The 19,496-nt window shown below is 52.4% G+C and overlaps 2 protein-coding genes across 3 annotated transcripts in view; one reads left to right on the forward strand and one right to left on the reverse strand.

Annotated features, from left to right (window-relative positions):
- TNRC6A (trinucleotide repeat containing adaptor 6A) overlaps window positions 1-9,912 on the forward strand; it is a 48,960-nt gene extending 39,048 nt beyond the window's left edge. The window contains 9 exon segments of the mRNA XM_026704061.2: window positions 299-509; window positions 2,289-2,420; window positions 4,253-4,414; window positions 5,517-5,657; window positions 6,165-6,275; window positions 6,378-6,596; window positions 7,120-7,193; window positions 7,309-7,448; window positions 7,815-9,912. Coding sequence (XP_026559846.2) covers window positions 299-509; window positions 2,289-2,420; window positions 4,253-4,414; window positions 5,517-5,657; window positions 6,165-6,275; window positions 6,378-6,596; window positions 7,120-7,193; window positions 7,309-7,448; window positions 7,815-8,193 — 1,569 coding nt within the window. The 3' untranslated portion in view covers window positions 8,194-9,912.
- Window positions 9,913-12,482: 2,570 nt separating this feature from the next.
- NDUFAB1 (NADH:ubiquinone oxidoreductase subunit AB1) lies at window positions 12,483-17,042 on the reverse strand. Of its 2 annotated transcripts, none has more exons than XM_026704065.2 (4): window positions 16,729-17,042; window positions 16,442-16,529; window positions 14,809-14,914; window positions 12,483-12,648 (listed from the first exon to the last, which is right to left on the reverse strand). In XM_026704065.2, the coding sequence occupies exons 1-3, from the start codon at window positions 17,008-17,010 to the stop codon at window positions 14,823-14,825; spliced, it is 462 nt and encodes a 153-aa protein (XP_026559850.1). In that variant the 5' UTR covers window positions 17,011-17,042; the 3' UTR covers window positions 12,483-12,648; window positions 14,809-14,822. The 2 variants fall into 2 exon arrangements, with proteins under 2 accessions (XP_026559850.1, XP_026559851.1); XM_026704066.2 differs by having other exon boundaries at window positions 12,483-12,693; window positions 16,729-17,039.
- Between the last annotated feature and the right edge of the window lie 2,454 nt (window positions 17,043-19,496).

The raw sequence follows: 19,496 nt of genomic DNA on the forward strand, positions 1-19,496 counted from the left end.
TCCCAAGATCCCTTCCAACTCGGTCATTGGATTATTCTGTGTTCTTGTTAACAGCAAATGGAATGTGCAAGACAAACAATCTATAGTTTTGTTCAGCATCTGCGAAATGGTTAGAAGTGACCCCAGGTGGTTTGGAATTCCTAGCCGTCGTCTTCTGACTGAACAAAAAACGCTTTTGTTGGCTTAGCTCTAGCTAAGTTAATAATCAACAGTAATTATGAAGTTGATAATAATTCTGCTCTGGGAGTATATTTATCCCAGCGCCGCTAATCCTTTGTTCCTCTCTCTGCGTCGGAAGAGCCGCCCTCTTAATATGCAGCAGCAAATGATGCCACCCTCCTGTCAGCTGGATCCGAGTCTGCTCATGAAGCAGCCGGTGCCTGTTCCGTCACAACAGCAGTTCCATCAGACCGCCATCAAGTCTTTCCTGGAGAATGTTGTTCCCCACGCTAACCAAGACTTGCAGAAAGGGCCATCCCAAATCAACGCATTCAGCAACTTCCCTATAGGTGAGTGGTTTTTACTCGGCTCTCCTGGAGTTACGTTGGACCATCGGCTGCCCAGCTAAGCCACTTTCCGTGCTCTATAAGCCAAGATTATCCAGCTGGAGGAAGGCTTTCCGAGGTCAATAAACATCCAACATCCAAAACCTGTCAGGATGGGGAAGAAATGATCTTCTAACGAATCTTTGAGATCTATTCTACTTCTGAGTTGCAGGGGTGTTCTTGTGGGGAAAGAGCTGCTGCTGGATTAGTTTTCTGGGACTTGGATAGAATGTTTTTGAAGTAGTCCCAACGCAGACTGGGGGGATGTTTGACATCCGACACAGTCCTGCCGAGGTACCAGGGTCCTCCTTTGCAGTCCCAGATAGCACCAGATTACCCACATGACGAAAGGCATTTGGGTGTAGTGGTTAAAGGCCCCTGCCCAGAAACTGCAAGGCCACGAATTTTAGCCTTGCCCTTAAGAATGGAGCCTGCTGGTGATCTCTTGGCCCCAGGGCGGGGGTCCCCAACACCCAGCGGGCCCTGAGGTGTTTGCAACTGGGCCACAGAAAGGGAGGAGAGTGTGCGGGTGCACTCATTTTGTGTGAGTGGCAGGCAGGCTTGAAGGTCGCTCGTGCAAATGGAGCCTCAGGCACACCTGCCAACACGGGACCCTTCCTCCTCCCCCAGTCAGTCCACAAAGCCGGAAAGGTTGGGGAACTCTGCCCTGGGGAGGGGAAGGGCAACACAAGAAGAAGAAGAGCCAAGAGCCCTGTTGCTTTTTTATTTTGCTGCTTTTCTGGGGTGGCGCAGCGGTTAGAGTGCAGTACTGCAGGCTCCTTCTGCAGGCTGCCTGCAATTTGGCAGTTCGAATCTCATCAGGCTCAAGGTTGACTCAGCCTTCCTTCCTTCCAAGGTGGGTAAAAGGAGGACCCAAAATTATTGGGGGCAAGAGGCTGACTCTGAAAACCGCTCAGAGAGGGCTGTAAAAGCACCGCGAAGCAGTGCATAAGTCTGAATGCTTATTTCTAAGGGTTTTTTTTTTGCTGCTTCTCCAGAATGGCCCTGGCCTTGGACTCTCCATACAATTACAGATTGGTGACTAGACATTGTGGGATGAAGGTTAAGCTCTTGATAGGTGCTGGAATGGGGAACGTTGGATTCTTAGGATTGGACCCAAATCCCACCCTTAACTTGGAGGATCCTTGTAGCTTTCTGAAAACTGCCCTCCTCGTATCTGCAGACGTTCTCAGCTCCTAAAGGCCAGTAACTGCCCACAGGGGACCAGACCTCAGAATTCGCAAATTCTGATCTAATTCTCCTCTTCCAAGCCTTTTTTTTTTTTACTTCCAAGCTCCAGTCCTGGCTTTCCTGTCCCATCTGGAGGAAAGATGCCAGGACCCGATTGAGTAGAAAGGAGAAACTGGGAACAAACTCCTGACTGAGCAAGACTCTATTTGGCCAGGGATCCTCAAACTTGGCAACTTTAAGACTTGTGGACTCCAAGTCCCTCCACAAGTGGTCGTGGTTGGAGACCTCTGTATGAGGCAGTGGAGGCCTCAGTGCTTTGGGGAGGAAGTTAAGGATGAAAGTCACCTTAGAAAAGCGAACTTGGCAAGTTTCCTAGGAAAAGTGGCCTCCTCCTCGCCCCTCCTCCTCTTCCCTGGCGCAGTCCTGGGGTGTGAGTGTGTCCCTTTTGCTTTGCTTCCCAGTCTGGGGCAGCTCTAGTGGCACCCAGTCCCTCGTGCTGGATATTCTGTGACAAGAGGGATGCTCTGAGTCTCACCAATTATCTCGATGCAGGAATGAACGCAAACTTGAATGTAAATATGGATATGGGCAGTATTAAGGAGCCGCAGTCCCGGCTGAGAAAGTGGACAACTGTGGACAGTATTTCCGCCAACACATCTCTGGATCAGAATGCCAGCAAAAATGGTAAATTTAAGCGAGAATGCGCGGAACAAGCTCTTGGGGGAGCTCTTGTGTTGTATTATCAGTTTTGAAGTGTATGAAGAGAGTATCTCCATATCAGAATTTCATTTCGGCTCATCTCAGGGCCCCCACAGCCAGGCCATCCAGGCGATTCCCTTGCGGCAGCAACACCAGCCATCTACGTGCAGCAACAGCCCACATGGCTGCTGGCCCACTTCTACCGATCATTCGCAGCCGCAATGGAGCAGGAGACCGAGTGCTGTGCTGGTGGCGCGGCTGTGACACGAGGCAAGGGTTGGCATGGATGGCCTGGCTGTGGGGGCCCTGAGTTAAGCTGGTGGGGGGCTCGTGGAGCAGCTGCACCCTCCCCCCCGCCTGATCTTGTGGCCATGGCATCCACGTGTCGCTCGGCCTCCTGCCCCACTGCAAGCAAGCAAGCAGAAGTGAGCATGGGAAAAGAGACACCACCTGAAAATAAGCCCTAGTGCTTATAAGCCCTAGTGCCCAAAAGAAAATAAGACCCAGTCTTATTTGGGGGGAAAACAAGATCTAGAAAAGCTGCTCCGATGGAATAACCGAATAGCCACAGAATAACAGAGTTGGAAGGAACCTGGTGAGGCTAGGCTGGTACTCTCTTTGTGTAAACACAAGGACAAAAGGAGGGTCTGTGTGGTTTCCATCAGATCAGCTTATGGTGGCCAGACCCTCTTCCAGATAAGACATCTACCCGTGGATGGCAGCGGCGATATTAAATGGACACACGATTGATAGTTGCCTGCTGATTATGCTTTAACTGAGTTTTTAATCATGATTTTAGGGTACCTATTTTTTTTTTACAGTTTCCCTTGTTGTTTTAATTATTGTGACCTGTCCAGAGGCACAGTGGTGAGATGGGTGGCCACATACACAAAAAAGTGGGGTAGGTCTTGCTCCAACAGTGCTGTAATTTTTGGAAGGTGCCAGATGGAGCTTTGCAGGGGCACACAACCCACTGTGATGACCCAAAGGGGTGTGGCACAAAGGCAACACAGTCACATAAGTAAGAAAAGCCCCCTTAATACCTCCAACTTTGCCCCCAGTCCAGTTACCTTCGGCTGGAGAAAAAACTCTCTGAAGAACAGTCTTTCAGTGGAGGAAATTCAGTCCGAAAATAAAGTACATATAAACTGTAAATAAAAATCCAACCAAACCACACTGCACTAATTAACTGGACAGGACAGGATAAGGAATTGTAGACCTCAAAGGCCAACAAAACACCGTTGAGAAGACGCCAGGAACCCAGATAAGCCTCGACAATAACAGATAACTCACGATTTTCTTCCAACAAGTTGTGAGCAAACTCCCTTTTTAAACACTGTGTTCCCAGCTGTGGCTAATGAAGGGAATCAGGGCCCTTTCTTCCCCCGTAAGCCACACAACCAATGTTGTTCCCTTCTCCGTTCCTCCCTGCATGTCCAAGGATGAAGACGGGGTGGGCCTGGGTCTTCCTCTGAACCCCCTCTCCCTTGCTCTCCCTCTCCCCTGCTCTGCCCAGCCGGACTTTGCCCTTCCCCAGTTTCTTCCACAGCCAACGAAGCCACACTCCCGCTCCCTGTCAGCTGCTCGGCCTCCCCCTCCGAGTCAGATTCCGACAGGGGCATGACACCCACATAAATAGCAAACACAAATAAGTAACCGGATCTTGTCGGACTCCGTCCTTCTCTGGGATGCTGCTGGTTGAGGCTGATCGGGAGCTAGAAATCGGCCATAACGAGAAGGCTACGTGAGGTCAGTTGTCAACTCCTCAAGATGATGTTCTGGGGGGAAAAGATTGGATCTCTCCCTTGCCTTTCCAGGTGCTATTTCCAGTGGCTTTAGAATGGAGGAGACGTCGTCCTTTGTTCCTTACGACTTCATGAGCAGTAGTAACTCACCAGCCAGCCCACCCGGATCTGTGGGGGATGGCTGGCCACGTGCCAAATCGCCAAACGGTTCAAGCAGTGTCAACTGGCCACCAGGTGAGTCCCGACAAAAGATAAGACTCTGGCCGTGCTGGAGGGGTCAACCTGGCCTTCTATCTGTCTTGGATCTTGCCCCCAGGAGCAGACAAGGAGCACCCCAGAGAGCCCCCTCCAGGCCAGGCTTTGGGCTCGCTCTGCCAGGCGGATGCCGTGGGACAAACTAGCTTGTGGGGGGGGGGCATCTCACGAGGCCCCTCCTTCAGTGGTCAGGCTGGAGCCCGGCTGCTGCCCAGGAAGCTCTCGGCTCTCCATGGCTGGAGGAAAACTGAAGTTACACATCCCAGCGTGCCTGATAATGGCCTTTAGGCCAGGGGTCTCCAACCGTGGCCACTTGAAGCCTGGCGGACTTCAACTCCCAGAATTCCCCAGCCAGCTTCCGGGAGTTGACGTCCGCCAGGCTTAAAGTGGCCACAGTTGGAGACCCCCGCTTTAGTCTGTGTTAAGGAGCGTTGTGGGATCTTGGGGCATTGTTACTTCCCAAAACAGGAAATTGAATTTGTCCTGGCCCTTTTATTAAGAAATTGAGTCACAGGTCGTCCTCAACCTATGGCCACAATTGAGCCCACAGTTTCTGTTGTTAAGCAAGACCTTTGTTAAGTGAGTTTTGCTCCATTTTAAGGCCTTCCCTACCCCATGTGTTAAGTGAGCCCCTGCAGGTGATAAAAGTTAGCAGCCTGGTTGTTAAGTGAATCCGGCTTCCCCTATCGAGTCTGCTTGTCAGAAGGTCGCAAAAGGGCCTCACGTGACACCCCCCCCCCGGGGCATAAATAGGAACCGGTTGCCAAGCATCTGAATTATGATGACGTAGTTATGGGGATGCTGCAAAGGCCGTAAGCGTGGGGAATGGTCGTGTCGCTGTTCGCAACAACGTAACTTTTGAACGGTCACTAAACGAACTGGTGTAAATTGAGGACTGCCTGTATTTCATCCGTGCTGGAGCAAGAAACAGACAAACTGTGTGAGAGACAGACTCCTAAGGTCACTGGGGTTCCCAGAGTCCCTGAGGAGTCAGCAGCCATTTTTTGGGGGGCGGGGGGGAGGTGGCTTCCTCCTCCCCAGGGAGGGGAAGCTCAGATTTTCTTTCCTCTTGAAATCCTAGAATTTCGCCCTGGTGAGCCGTGGAAAGGTTACCCAAACATCGACCCAGAGACTGACCCTTACGTTACTCCTGGCAGCGTCACAAACAGCCTGTCAATTAACACTGTGCGGGAGGCTGACCACCTCAGGGACAGGAACAGCGGTAGGTCCGTCGGTCGGTCGGTCGGTCGAGGGAGCGGAGGCGTTTTCAGGGCTCCGGCCCCAACACACATACAGCCCCCCCCACCCCCATCTCCTGCCTCCCTCCCTGGCCAGCTGGGTTTCCAAGCCTCCCCAGGAAGGAAGCGCCCGGCAGACGGCAAGGAGACAGCGGGAGGGATGCCACTGCCCTCCGCCCACTTGGCCATATTTGCCACCAGAGGGCCGGGGAGGGGTTGGGGGAGGGCAGGAAGCTCCTTGTGCCCTCCTGCGCGGCCTCAGGAGGAGAGCAAGAGGCCGGAATCCGCAGCTCAGGGGACCGGATCTCCTGCAGGCTGGGCAGCCTGGGAGAAGGGCTCCCGAATAGATCCTTGGTGACCAGCTGGGGCTCGGTAGGCGCCTTCCGCCCCTGGCTCTCTCCCCTCAGCGTTTGTGATGGAGCCAGCCCCCCCTTAACGCCCGAGCCACCGCCTGCCTTGCCCTGAATGCCCCCCCCCCTTTTCCTCCCCAGGGTCATCCTCAGCTCTGAACACCACGCTGCCTTCATCTAGTGCCTGGTCATCCATTCGTGCCTCCAACTACAATGTTTCCCTCAACAGTACAGCACAAAGCACTTCTTCAGGTGAGGCCCTGCGCCCCCACATTCCTGCTCCCCCCTTCCCTGCTGAGCCTCGCAGCCCCCACGGGGCCGTTGGGGTTTCCACGGTGGTTTTCCTCCTTCCAGCCAGAAACAGCGACTCCAAATCCACTTGGTCTCCTGCTTCCGTTAACAACACCTCTCTGGCCCACGAGCTGTGGAAGGTCCCTCTGCCCCCCAAGAGCATCACGGCTCCATCCCGGCCGCCCCCTGGACTGACCGGGCAGAAGATGCCTCTGCCCACCTGGGACAACACTGTGCGATTTGGGGGGGGCTGGAGCCACTCGGATGCCAGATACACCCCTGGTAAGAGTCTGGGCCCCGTCCCCGCGCTCCACCCCTGGCCCCGCTTGGCTGGTGTCAGGGCACGGCTGTACTCAAAGGAGGGGCACCCCTTTCCCGCCTGGGGCAGGAGGAAAGCGGCCGGGCCCCTCCTTGGCTGCCTGTCCGAGAGCTTCCCACCTGCTTGGAGATGTGGGCCAAGGCCCCTAAGCGAGGCTCGTTCCTTGCTGGGGGGAGAAAGGGCCTCTCTGCTCTCTTGAGAAGCCTACTCTGTGTGTGTGTTTGTGTGAGTGTGTGTTTTTGTGTGAGAGTGTGTGTGTGTGTGTGTGTGACCCTTGTAAATGGTTCCCCAGCCGAGGTCAGGGACATGGATCCAATCTCCGAAAGGGGAGGCTCCTCTGAAGCCACTGGAGCAAAAGGGTGAAAGGGCATGTGGGACCCTTGCTCAGAGTTGCAGGTCTCTGCATGAAAGGGGGCAGGGGCTGAGCCCCCCGTATCCCCTGCGTTTGTGGAGGGCTGAGGCCTTATACTGCGTTTTCTCTTCCAGGTTCCAGTTGGAATGAGAATAGCAGCTCAGGGAGAATCACCAACTGTCTCGTCCTGAAGAACCTCACACCTCAGGTGGGTTACCCGTTTTGGGGGGGAGGTGTTTCGGGGGGACCTGAGCCCCCTCCCCCTTGTGGCCAGGACGGGCAGCATCACCTCAAGGGGTCCCCCCCCTTGTCTCCGTGCCCAGATTGACGGCTCGACCCTGCGGACCCTCTGCATGCAGCACGGGCCCCTGATCACATTCCACCTGAACCTCCCCCATGGAAACGCTTTAGTCCGGTACAGCTCGAAGGAAGAGGTGATGAAGGCACAAAAATCCCTCCACATGTGAGTAGCCGCCAGGCGGGGTGTGAGGGGAGGCACGCGGGTTTTGGGCCGAGGACCCCGAGGTTGAAGGAGCCTTTTCTTTCTAACTGACCTGCTCTTAATAGACCTGGTTTTACTGGCCACTTAATTGGCTGGATTCTCCTCTGGAAGGGGCCCTTTTCTTTGATTACCCAGAGCGGGTACCGTAGTACAAACTAAGGGGGTAAATAGTTGTAATTGTGGTTTTTGAGGGCCTTTAGAAGAGGAGGAGGAGGATGCAGTCACAGGGCGGGACTGGGGTGGGGGGTCCTGGGCTTTCAGGGGGAGGTTCTGTGCTTTTGCCAGCCTGCTGCCATCTCACCTGCCTCTTGCTGGCTTTGTGAACAGGTGCGTCCTCGGGAACACTACAATTCTGGCTGAGTTTGCCAGCGAAGAGGAGATTAGCCGCTTCTTTGCACAAGGCCCGTCTCTGACCCCGACCCCCGCCTGGCAATCTCTGGGCACCAGCCAGACCCGCCTGTGGAGCATGGACGGCCCCCACGCGTTCTCCAACCGCAGTGACCTGGCCCCTCCCTGGAGCGGCCCCGGGCTTTCAGGGACGAGTGGGGGGGACCTCCACGGCACCTCCCTGTGGGGCAGCCCCAACTATTCCAGCAGCCTCTGGGGCTCCCTGGGCAGCAGCGACACCCAGGGCCTCGGCAGCCCCTCCCCGCTCAATGCGTTCCTCTCCGTTGACCATCTGGGGGCCGGCGGGGAGTCCATGTAACCTGCTTTCAGTGGAGGGGAGGGGGGGGGAACTGTGACCTCAAAGCAGCACTAAATTTGGATCCCCCCAGCCCCCCCCCCCACCTACAGCCTAAGGGTCAACTGTGGAAATGGTTACGTCGTGCACATTCGTTCCTTTGTTTTAGCCCAAAACATACCAGTTTGAATACTTGAATCATGCAGGCCAATATTATAATGTGAAAAGTGAAAAGATTTACATTTCCAGGTAGTTCGTTGCATAATTCAGCCGTTTCCTACATAAGATCAGTTTACTTTCTCCTTTTCCTTGATTTCCACCCCCTCCCCCTCCGCCCCCTTTTGGCAACTTGCTGAAAACGTTGGAGTTTGAGCTTTTTAAGCTTTGCACAGACTTGGTCCTTCTCCCTTCTCTCCCATGTCTGAGTGGTAGCGGTGGCAGCCCACCCACCCACCCCTCTCCGGGGCCAATGTTTTGTGGCGGGCACGGGGGTGGCCGTTTTGGGTCAGGACGAGCCCCGATGCCCCTGCGGGTGTCTTGCCTGCCCGGCCACTCGGCACCTCCTGGCCGTCCGTGGTGCCAAACAGTCGGGGAGGAGAGCCTGCCAGGATGACGGAGGAAAACGTGTTGCACCTGCCGGCTCCTGTGGAAACGGACGGACGGACGGACGGACGTTCGGCAGCTCCCGAAGCTGCCTGCCTGGCTGCACCGCCCGGGTGGCGCCCTGCACTTTCAAGAGGCGTTTGGGGGTTTTGTCTTTTTTATTTTTTATTTTTTGTGGGGAGGGGGGGGGCTCCTGTTGGGGCACTGCCTTGTTTACAGAAGTTTTTTCCTTTCTCTTTTTTTTAAGAAACAAATGTTTACTCTTCCATCACTTAACTATTTTTTAAGAAAAACAAAAAAAGATGTGGACGATAAAAGATGCTTCCTCTTGATCTCTGGGAATCTCGGGCCGTGCGCGGCCACGTTCCATTCGCTTTTTTTCTAAACGCCCTCTCCCTCCCGATCCAAGAGCCTGGCTCTCAGGAAAACGAAGGTCCCCAGTAGAACTCCTCCTAGTTTCTTATAGGAAAAAAATAAAATAAAATAACTTTTAGCACTGATTATTACTTGCTCGGTAAAATGACTTCTGCCAAAAATTGCTTCGATTCGCTGGAGTTTGACATTCTGTGCTTTCCAATGCTGTCTTTTTAATAGTGTGGGGGAAGGGGGGGCTTGGCTGGTAAACTGTAGTTCCCTCTTTTCATGAAGCGCCCCCCGGCTCCCCCTTCCCGTTCTCCCCCCTCGTGCCATTGATGCTCTTCCTGCTCTCGTGGCTGTTTCATGTTTAACCTTAAAAGCTGAAGTAACTATGCAGACTGTAGCCAAGGATTTGGAATTACAGAACTTTGTTGTATAAATTTTAAATGTTTAAAAAGTTCCTGCAAATACTTTTCTTGTGAAGTGTTAAAACTCATCTTCCTTTTTTTTTTTTTTTTGCCACAAATGGTGTTATCTGATGCTTGTTTAGTCAGAGAATGAAATACTGAACAAGGATAAAAAAAAAGAACCTTTTAACTGTGCCGAAAGATGCTCTCATTTCATTGCCTTGATTCTAACTGTTGTGTCTGAAGATGCAAAAGTGGTCAGTGGCTTTTTAACTGTTTACAAATAGTGTGTGATTGTAAAATGTACATTTTGGGTTGTGTTCAAATTATGAAGCTTCTCCAGATATTAATAAATCATGACTTTGGGGGCTGCTTATCCGTTGTGTTGGATGTCTGATTTTCTCTCCGGCTGAACTTGCAGGCTTTGCCACCTGCAGGCATCAGATTTACCTGAAGGGCAGACAGCACAGAGGCCCTAGAATAGTTTAGTGTTCTCAGAGTACTGACGGCTCTGTCCCGTTGCATCTCTAAAACAACAGGGCTTTTTTTTTTCAGTCTTGATTTATTTAACCAGGTAGGTAATTCCTGTGTTCATGTAGGTTAGTCAACCTTGCGTGACATCAACAGGAGTATTTCCTACAAACTTTTGAAATGCTGAACAATTAACAATTAACCCTCCAGTAATTTTGACATGAAATTAGAATTGGCCTCCAGAAAAACTGATCTGAAAAGCTCATAGCACCTGCGTAACAGAGACAACATCCAGGGCCTGTTTTTCATCTTGGCAGCTTCATTTCCAAGCATTGTAGGCTGGCCGACCGGCTCACGGATGCTGTAAATGGCTCCCCGAATGTTGGAGAGGGCTGAGCCAGAGGAGTTCCCCCTGGTTCCTTCCAGGCATGATTCTGCAAGTATTTCAGTATGAACCCATTGTCTGTGTTCACCTAGTTTTGATTTCACTAGCTCCATTTTCTCAAAGGGGCAGTTAAGACTTCTGGGGGGTTGGGCTGTAAAAGAGGGCATGGACTCAGTAGGACTGAAAAGACCCGTCAGCGTTCCAACTAGCCAACTCCAAACTGAGATGAACAATTCCTCAAAGTTCCATTTTATTAGAGTTGTCATATCAGCACATCTGGGAAAACCATCTTGAGAGTTCTGGGTTTTCCCTTCCCAAAAGAGAAACCAAAGGTCCATTCTCTGTACCCATCAGTCCATCCCATGGCCCAGTCAAGCATCCCAACTGGAGACATCCGCCCAGTCACTCCCAAGAGCAACTGTCCTTGACTCTCGGAGAAAGAACGTTGTTGAGTCTAGTCTTCCAGCTCTCTAGGAAATCCCCACTCCCAAATTCCGAGGCATTGATTGTGGCAGCCTCGAAACTTCCAAGTAAAATGTGGCTTCCAACACCGACAAGACCTATCTCTCAAAAGTCCTCAGTGGAAGTTAAAAGAAAAAAAACCACCAAAACATTATTTCTGCAGGACTAGCATTGGCTAATTTATTCAAGAAGCCAGCAACTTCCTTTGCAGGTCCAGGAACTCTTGCCCTGCCCTTCGCTGCGGAGCCGTGCACGATACACCCTGCTTGGTGGCAGCATCCTACAAGATGGCGCCTTTGAAACAGAATCCTCATTCCCGCTACTCACTGCTGGCCGAGGATGGGATGATGCGAACTGCACCGCAGGTGGAAAGAAGGACCCATCATCCCCCTGATGGAAAGCACCCCTGCGTGACTTGCCCCCTTGGTGGGCTGCAGAAGCCTCCCTTGGGTGGGCAGCACTCTCCTCAGGAGCACTATCTTCCCAACCTCCCTCCCCCCTTTAAGGAGGCCGAGGCATGGTTCTAGTCCCCAGTGGCTCTTTGGAATGGCTTCCCAGGGGAGCCCTGGCTGGCTGCCACCCACTCATCCTCTATCGGAGGAGAGCCTTTGGACCTTGATTTGGCCTCGGTTTGCTGATTGTCCGGTTTGGTTTTATTCTATTTCATTAGTGGGCCTGGTTTCTTGTTGTTTCTTGTCTTTCTTGCCAACCGCCAAGAACCGTTTATGGTGGTGGTGATGTCCCAAAGGTGCTTTTTTTCAGGAGGCAAGACTGTTTGCTTCTCATCTAAGACGCTTCTTCCTGTCAGAGCTGCTTCTTGGATGAGAAGCGAAACATCTTCAAAGAAAAACCAGGAAGCCCACTTGCCTCCTTTGGGACAACCAGGACCTGGAGGACTGGGAATCTCTACAGACTTTTGATGGATGATTGCAAGTAGTTACCTGGCTTTAGAGGAGTCTGAAATAACTGGGCAGCCCTCCTCCACTCACCTACACCACTTGTTTGGGTTCAAGCAGCACAGTTACTTAATAAGCATCGTGCTCTTCTTTTGCCCAAATGCACTGAAAGCAGGACCATGGTTTTTACAAAGCCCCAAAGAGCCTGCCAAGACAAGCTGCTTGCACAGGTTGTGCACTGTATGAACCAGCCCATGTGACTCTGTGCCTCAGTCTCCTAAGTCACCCATTGGTGTAAGCGCATCATACGGACACAGCTGCGTAAAGCAAAGGAGAGCCAGGTATTGCTTCCCTAGCCTGGTTGAAGTGTATTTCTCATCCAAATGGCATTGCGCACACAGGCCGTACTGTCCAATGGACATAAGTGTGCGCCTAGCGCTCAGGATTGCATCACTGCAGTGAGCGGTCCTCCTACAGTCAATGGAAAGAAGCTAGAACTGAGGCAGGCGCTCCTGGTTGAAGTCAGCAAGAGCGGACCTACACACCAACCAGCTGCCCGCTAGCCGCGGTTCTTGTGTGGCCACAGATCTATGACAGCAAAGCCATGAGCTGCAATCAGAACCTCCTGCGTCCCAGGAGACATAACGAATGGTGAGGCAGGGGTGGTGCAAAGCACAGGGAAAGTCTCGAGAAACACAGATTTTAAAGACAGCAATAGTGAAACAAAAGGCGTAAGAATTTTTCATATTTATTCTGAAGGCCAACATTTACAACTTTAAATATGATAAACAAAACTTCTGAGAGCCACCGTGATTCCAAACCGCAAAGGGGGTGGCTTGCCAGGCTTGTCCATCTCGATCGCTTCGTCCAGCTCTCGGAACAACAAAACGGGGAATACCTGAGAGCAAGGCAGGAAGAGAGTATCTAGCTTGCAGAGGATCACCTGGAAGGAATTAAAACGCCCTCAGGAGCAGCCAGTTCCTGTTGGCTCCACCAGGCAAGGAAAGATCACACTTGAAGACAAACACGCCCTAGGATTGCAAGATCAAATCTGGGCCGGTCACAGGAGCAGAGATTTACTCTTCCCAGCTTTCGGATTTGGGCTGGAGCCCGTCTTCAGGGGAGCTCTCTACTGGAATAGGTGCTCACAGAATAGCCCAAAGCACAAATTCCAGTAGACTCAGATTGGATTTTGCAATGAAAGATCACTTGCACCCCCATTTTGATCCAGAAGAGCAAAGGCGCCCAACAAGAGGTCCAGGGAATCAAACCCAATGCATCTGAATCATTGCCTGGTGCTCAACGCCTGGGGGAGGCATGACCAGCTAACTGAACCCTGCCCAGGTAGACCCAGATAGGCACATTGATAGTGTGCAATTGTGGGGCCGTCTTGGATTCACAGCTCCTGCTAAAAGAGGAGGGTGCCAGACATGGCCAGGAGGGCCTTTGCACACCTTCAGGTTGTGCATCAGCTGTACCTGTTCCTGGACTGGGAGGCTCTGCTCAGTCCCTTGTGCCCTTCGGGCCGGGTTACTGCAATGGGCTCTACATGGGGCTGCCCTCGAAGAGCATTTGGAAGCTTCAACCGGTACCGAATGCAGCTGCAGGGATAGTAAATGATTTTGGCTATTCAACACACGTAACCACTGCTTCACAAGCTGCATTGGCTGCCAGTGTGTTTCCGGGTGCAATTCAAGGGCCATATATTAAGCCATGGAAGCTTTTCCAAGGAACCAAATGGTCACCTTTAAAGGTGTCCGTGGCTTTGGGCCCAGGTTATCTGAGGGACCATCTCTTATCCCAGTCCTTTCTACCTGTCCAATTCAGTCCAGCAGGATGGGGAAGCTAAGGGTCCCATTAGCCAAGGAATGTTGGCTGGTGGGGAGGAGATATGCCTTCTCTGCTGTAGCCCCTGCCCTCTGGAACGTTCTCCTTCCTTCCGGGGATCAGGAGGAGCCCAACCCTGTTGGCCTTTCATAAGGTTTTAAAAACCCGGCTATGTGCCTCAAGCCTGGGATACCATATATATATATAGAGAGAGAGAGAATTTAGTTTCTTGGCTATCCTGCAGTTATGATACTTTTCCCAGCTACTATATGCATTTCTATACTGTTTTTAAATGTTTTGTTTTAGAATTGTTCTCTATCCATAACCACTTGGTACAGTGTACAGCAGCTACAGAAATTAAAAGAAATAATTTGTCTGTGATCATCAAGTTGCCTTTTTGAACACAAAAGCAAGCCAGCAAAAGCTGCGCTGTCCCAAGGCAGGACACGCTGCTTCCTCCCCCACTATTCTGCCGTGATGAAGGGAGGCACCCCCATCCCAGCAATCATCAGCCAAAGCAAGAAGAATGTTTTCAGCCTCATCCAACACACGATATTTTTGCCTGCAAAAGGCACATCCCCCCCTATTCTGCCCTGGTAAACGCCTGCCTTGTAATCGCTCTGGGCCAGTTGCCTGTCCACCCTGCCAGGCCGCCTGCAGCTCTGCTTCGGCCGTTTTGCAGGAGTTCTCCGCCATCTCCAATTTGATTTCCTGCAGTTCATACTAGCATGCCACAATCCACCCCACAAATGCCCTGGACACAGAGGCTTCAATCAAACATTGATTCGTGTAAGCGCTCGCTTTCATCTTTCTGATATGCTGCCAAGCGTTCAAGAAGAAAAATTAGGTTTAACCGTCCAAGCCTCTTCGCTTTCCTGCCCCTACTGCTGCTGCTGCTGCCTCCCTCCTTCCCACCAAATTTCCCAATATATCATCACAGAATCATAAAATGTAAACTTGGAAAGGATGCTAGAGATCATCTAGTCTAACTTCCAGCCACTGCAGGAATCCCTTCTCTCACACTGTCCAAGGAGGCTGGCCAGCAAGCGGCTTTGTTCCCAATCCAAATTCTCTCTCTCCCCAGCCAGCAAGCCGCCTCCCTAGACTGAAATGCAGGCCAAATCCACCCTCCCACCACAAATCAGGCTCCCACGATGGGACCTGCTCCCCGTTTCAGTCCCTTCTGGCAGACTTTGCCGCACAAGACCAGCGCAAAATGAGGCCCACTTACTCCACTTGAGAAGCTCATTCGTACACGTCTTGCACATCGGCAATATAATCCATGATATCTTGAGGACTCATCAGCTTCTCTGCTGCTGCGTCTGGAATTTCAAACCCTGGAAAAGAATTGGCTCCTTTAGTTCAGAGGTGCCAACATTTCAGCCACCGAGACCAGAAACCACAATCTTGGCCTGAAGGCTCCAGCCCTCTGCCCAGCAACCCCCCTGCAGGGTGTAAGGCCAATTCCATGGCCTCAGGGAGAGAGGTCAGCCCGTCTCTTGGTCCGGAGAAAACGGTAGAACTCAAAAGCCCAAACCCAGTCAGGTCCCACAGCACTGCCATTCTGGTGGGAAGGGGGGGGCCTGGAGGAATTCCTCAGTTTATAACCTTTTCCCTGGTGAATACCTATCCTGCACTTCGATTTACCTTCCTGGGAACGTAAGGGGGGAGGCCCATCGGTTTTGTCTCAGAACCCGGGAACAGCTTATCACCACCTTCTCAGCCTGCGATTCTCAAAACTACTTCGCACCTGTGGCTTGGCCTATTCAACGACGGAGGTTTCTAACTGCTTTCTCCTAATGGAATTGCCAGGAATCTTCAGATCCTGCTTTCTTTGTCTTGCTATCACTTTCCTCTCAATAAAAGTTTCCTTTTGAAACGCTAAGTGCTTCACTTTCTTGAGCGGAGAGGAGAGGCAGGGCCTGACGCCCACACCAAGCAACAGGGTGTCTCGTGCACACCCCAGATCTTCTGGCACAAAGCCGAATGCAGCATGCACCCCGTTTTTCTATACCTGGGCAATTGGTCCCATCATCAAAGTGAGAAAAATGGTGAGCAGGGCAGACACAGAGGAAGTCTGAAGCCCTGGCCAGTTGGCATTTGGAAGCCCCTTCCTGGGCAGAGACCAGGGGGCTGCCCAGGCCATTCCCAAGGGGGGAAGCTAGCCGCGGATAGAAAGACATTACAGGGGGTGGTGAGCACAGCACAAAACATCGTGGGCTGTCCCCTGACACCACTAGATGACCTTGCTAGGGCTCACTGCCTTAGAAGAGTGAGGAAAATCCTCAGGGATGACTCACACCCTGGCCAGCCCTTCTTCATTCTCCTACCATCGGGAAGGAGATAGAGAAGCATAGGCAGCTGCACCAACAGGCTGAAGAACAGTTTCTACCTGTGGCTGTCAGACTCCTGAACGGAAAATAAACAACCTTAAAACAACATAGTATGAATGACTTGCGGGGCTGGCATGACATGCAATAAGTTCACACAGCGCAAGAGGACTGTGTGTTTGTTAGGAGGATTCCCTGGGTTAGGAGTTTTCTGTCTTCACTATGACTTGGGTTGTGGGGGAGGCGGTGCACAGAGGGAGGCCCAGCCAGCCTCATTGTACACATGTTGTACTCTGACCACAAAGGTTTGGATTTTGCCTTTGAAATTCAAACAGGGCGAGCCTCCAAATCCTGCCTCCCGATCGACCCTCCAGGCGCTGCTGGGAAGCGGACGCAGCCCTGACCTTCGCCGGCTCGACCGAGACTCACAGGAGGCGACCGGGGAAGGTTCCCCAGCCAGGAAAGGAGGAAAGGGGGGTAGGGGTGGCGAAGCGGGGGGGCAGCAGAGCCCCCTCCCTCCCCAGCAGGCCTTACCGAACTCGTCTTCCATGGCCATGATGATCTCCACTTGGTCCAGGCTGTCCAGGCCCAGGTCCTTCATGAAGTGCGCCTCCACCGTCAGCTGCAGGGGCGACCACCGGGCGGGTCAGAGGGGGGCCCGGCCTCCCTTCCCCCAGACCCGTGCCCCTCCCCCGGCGCCCCCTCCCCACCTTCTCCCCCCGCCCCCGTCTCCCCCGGCGCCCTCTGCCCTCCCAACCCCCCTTCCTCCGGCCGGCGGTTCCTCCCCCTCCCCTCCCCCGGGCGCCCCTTCCCCTCCCCACCTTCTCGGGGTCGATCTTGTCGTAGAGCTTCAGCACGTAGAGCACCTGGTCGTGGATGCTCTTCAAGGTCAGCGTCGGCGCGTCCGAGTAGCCCCGGACCCACGGAGGAGGAGGAGGCCGCCGCCGCCGGGCTGGAGCGGGCAGCTGCTGCACCCCGGCCCAGGCCGCCCCCGCCAGGCCCCGCCTGACTCCCGGCCCCGGCGCGCCCAGCGGGAGGACGAGCAGGCGGCGGCGCTGGCCACGGAGGCCGGCTGCGGCGCGGAGCAGCACACGCGCCGCCATCTTCACCCTGTGCGCATGCGCCCTCTGCGCCGCGGGGGGGGCGGGGGCTCCTTCCCGGCAGGCCTCGCGGCGGTCCCCCCCCCTCCCTCGGCGGGGAACCTCGTCACGTGTGAATCCGGTGCCAGCAGCGACGCGCGTGCATAAGACCCGGAGTAAAGCCGGCCGGCCGGCCGGCCGCAACTGTTGCAAGGTCGGCCACAATGTTGCAGTTTCTGCCCGCTCAGAGCCCGCTGCGGGGAGGGGGGAGGGCTCGCCCCGCCGAGCGGCTTCTTCTCTCTTGCGCCCCGTTTTGGATGCGGATGCAGCCTTTGCGTCGGAAACCGATACAAGAATCCTCGGATGGCAGAACCCGATGGGTCCCGAGAGACCCCAAGACAAAGTCATTGTCCCTCCAGCCGCCTGTGGAAGCCCCCCGCAAAAAAAATATTTTGGGAAATATTAAAAAAGGCAGAATATTATATTTCCCAAAAGAAGAAATGGAGAAACAGTTTTAGAGGCAGAAAGCAGCCCCCAATCTTTCTTAATTAGCCCACAGCAGATGCCATCACTTAAGGAGATAAAGAGTTTATTGAAAGAGGAAATCAATTGTCTAGATGGCTCCATTCATAAGCAAAGCAAAGTCCATTCAAGACAGGATATTTCAAGACCCCTTTCAGCAAAGTTTGACAGCTAACAAAAGCAGAGGGCAAGATTAGAGCAAGCAGCCCCTCACCCAAAAACCTGACACAGGACATAGCCATTGGCCACAATAAGAATTTCCCAACCCCCTTTCAGGACACAAAGCCCATATGGCCCAAACCCCAAAGCGACAGAAACCATGAAGATCCATCCACTCATTCAGCCCTCTGGTCAGCTGCCCCTGGTGGTTCTGCTCCTCAATCAATGGACCTCCTTTCCAGTCGGCCTCCATTTTATTTCCAGCGTCTTCCTCTCAGCTTGGAACTGAACCGGATGGATTTTCCTTTCAATACACCTGTATAATAAAGCACTAAGGAACCAGGCTGGCCTGCACTGCAGGGATGTTGTACACACTGCTTGCTTCATTCCCATCCACCATTTCCTGGATGCTATTTACATTCCCTTATGATTATAAATCACTCGCTGTGGCAAACCTATTTCCTGCTTATTTTCCTACAACAACCCTGTGAGGTGGGTCGGGCTGACAGCCCCACATTACTTCCCCCCTGTGCAGAGCAGAGGCAGCGGCACATAATGGGCAACTTTAGGGGAAGTAAACACCTTGGCGATGCCACTCACTTGGAATGGAAGTGAGAGAAAACGGGTGCAGATTGTACTTGCTCAGCCAAGACAATTGAGTCAAATGATTTCTAAGCCTCAGTGAGGCATATCGGGGTGGAGGTGGGTAATTTATTTTCCCCAGATTTTCTTCTATTGTACTTTATTCATTTATTTGACTCTTTTTATTAGTTTTTATTGGTGTGTGTGTGTGTATACGTATTCATTCTGTAAGCTGCCTCGAGTCGCCATGGGCAAATAGACAGCAGTATAAATTCAATTAATAATAATAATTGTAATTGGGAGTCCTTGGAGCAATACCTAAAGGGCTACCTCGCTATTTGGAAATTCTGAATTTATCAGACTTGAATACCCTGATTCTACAAAAAAAACCCACCCTATTTGGAACAGCTTATATCCTCCCGACGCTACCTGAACAGTTCCTAGGTCCTTGGTTAGGACTTGAGCTGTTGAGCTACCAACCAGCCCCAAAGGCTGTGAATCTCACTAAAGATTAACTAATAATAATAACAATAATAACAACAATGGAGTCAAATCCGTACGTGAACAGACTAGGGGACAAAGTTGACTTGTGGACAAAGCAGAGGGCAGCCGTGGCCCAACCGTTACTCACTGGCTCTCTCTGCAAAGCTGATGCAGCTACTGCTGGATAAACTGTTGGTCAGTCAAAAAAAGAGGATTCAATGGCCGTATAGAGACTGGTCAGCAAGAAGCAGGACACAGAAACTGTCTCCTCACCCACAGAAGCTCAATGCTGCGTTGGGAACAAACACTCAGGGCAGAAGCCTCCAAACTAGGCCACTTTAAGACTTCAACTCCCAGAATTCTCCATCCAGCTATTGAAGTCCACAAGTCTTAAAGTGGCCAAGTTTGGAGACCTCGGACATAGGGAATTAGCACTTCAAAATTTTTTTAAAAAAACCCACATCCCAACCACATTGAGGACAAAGGGTCTCCAACCTCGGCAACTTCTGGGAGTTCTGGGCGTTGAAGTCCACTAGTCTTAAAAGTTGCCAAGGTTGGAGACCCCTGGACTACACAATACATCGGACAAGTAGGTGTTATGCTGCAGTGTGAACCTAAAAGAGGCAAATTACATTCCCCCCTGCAGACGTGGTGCCAATGTAGTGGTACGACCCATTGTGTGCGGTTTGGCACACGGAGCTCTTGAGAAGGGAATGTTGACTTCCTCATCCCCATCCAGCACCAATGCAGGATGGGGATCACCT

This window comes from Pseudonaja textilis, chromosome 14 (assembly GCF_049901715.1).
Source record: "Pseudonaja textilis isolate UNSWEBS1 chromosome 14, rPseTex1.2, whole genome shotgun sequence".
NCBI classification, from domain to species: Eukaryota; Metazoa; Chordata; class Lepidosauria; order Squamata; family Elapidae; genus Pseudonaja; species Pseudonaja textilis.

Bases quoted from the DNA above. Each gene is read 5' to 3' on its own strand.
- NDUFAB1 (XM_026704065.2), bottom strand. From the start codon at position 17,010: ATGGCGGCGCGTGTGCTGCTCCGCGCCGCAGCCGGCCTCCGTGGCCAG. The intron at 16,530-16,728 runs GTGGGGAGGGGA...TCGCCCCTGCAG, and splicing joins ACAAGATCGACCCCGAGAAG to CTGACGGTGGAGGCGCACTT. The intron at 14,915-16,441 runs GTAAGGCCTGCT...ATTCTTTTCCAG, and splicing joins GGCCATGGAAGACGAGTTCG to GGTTTGAAATTCCAGACGCA.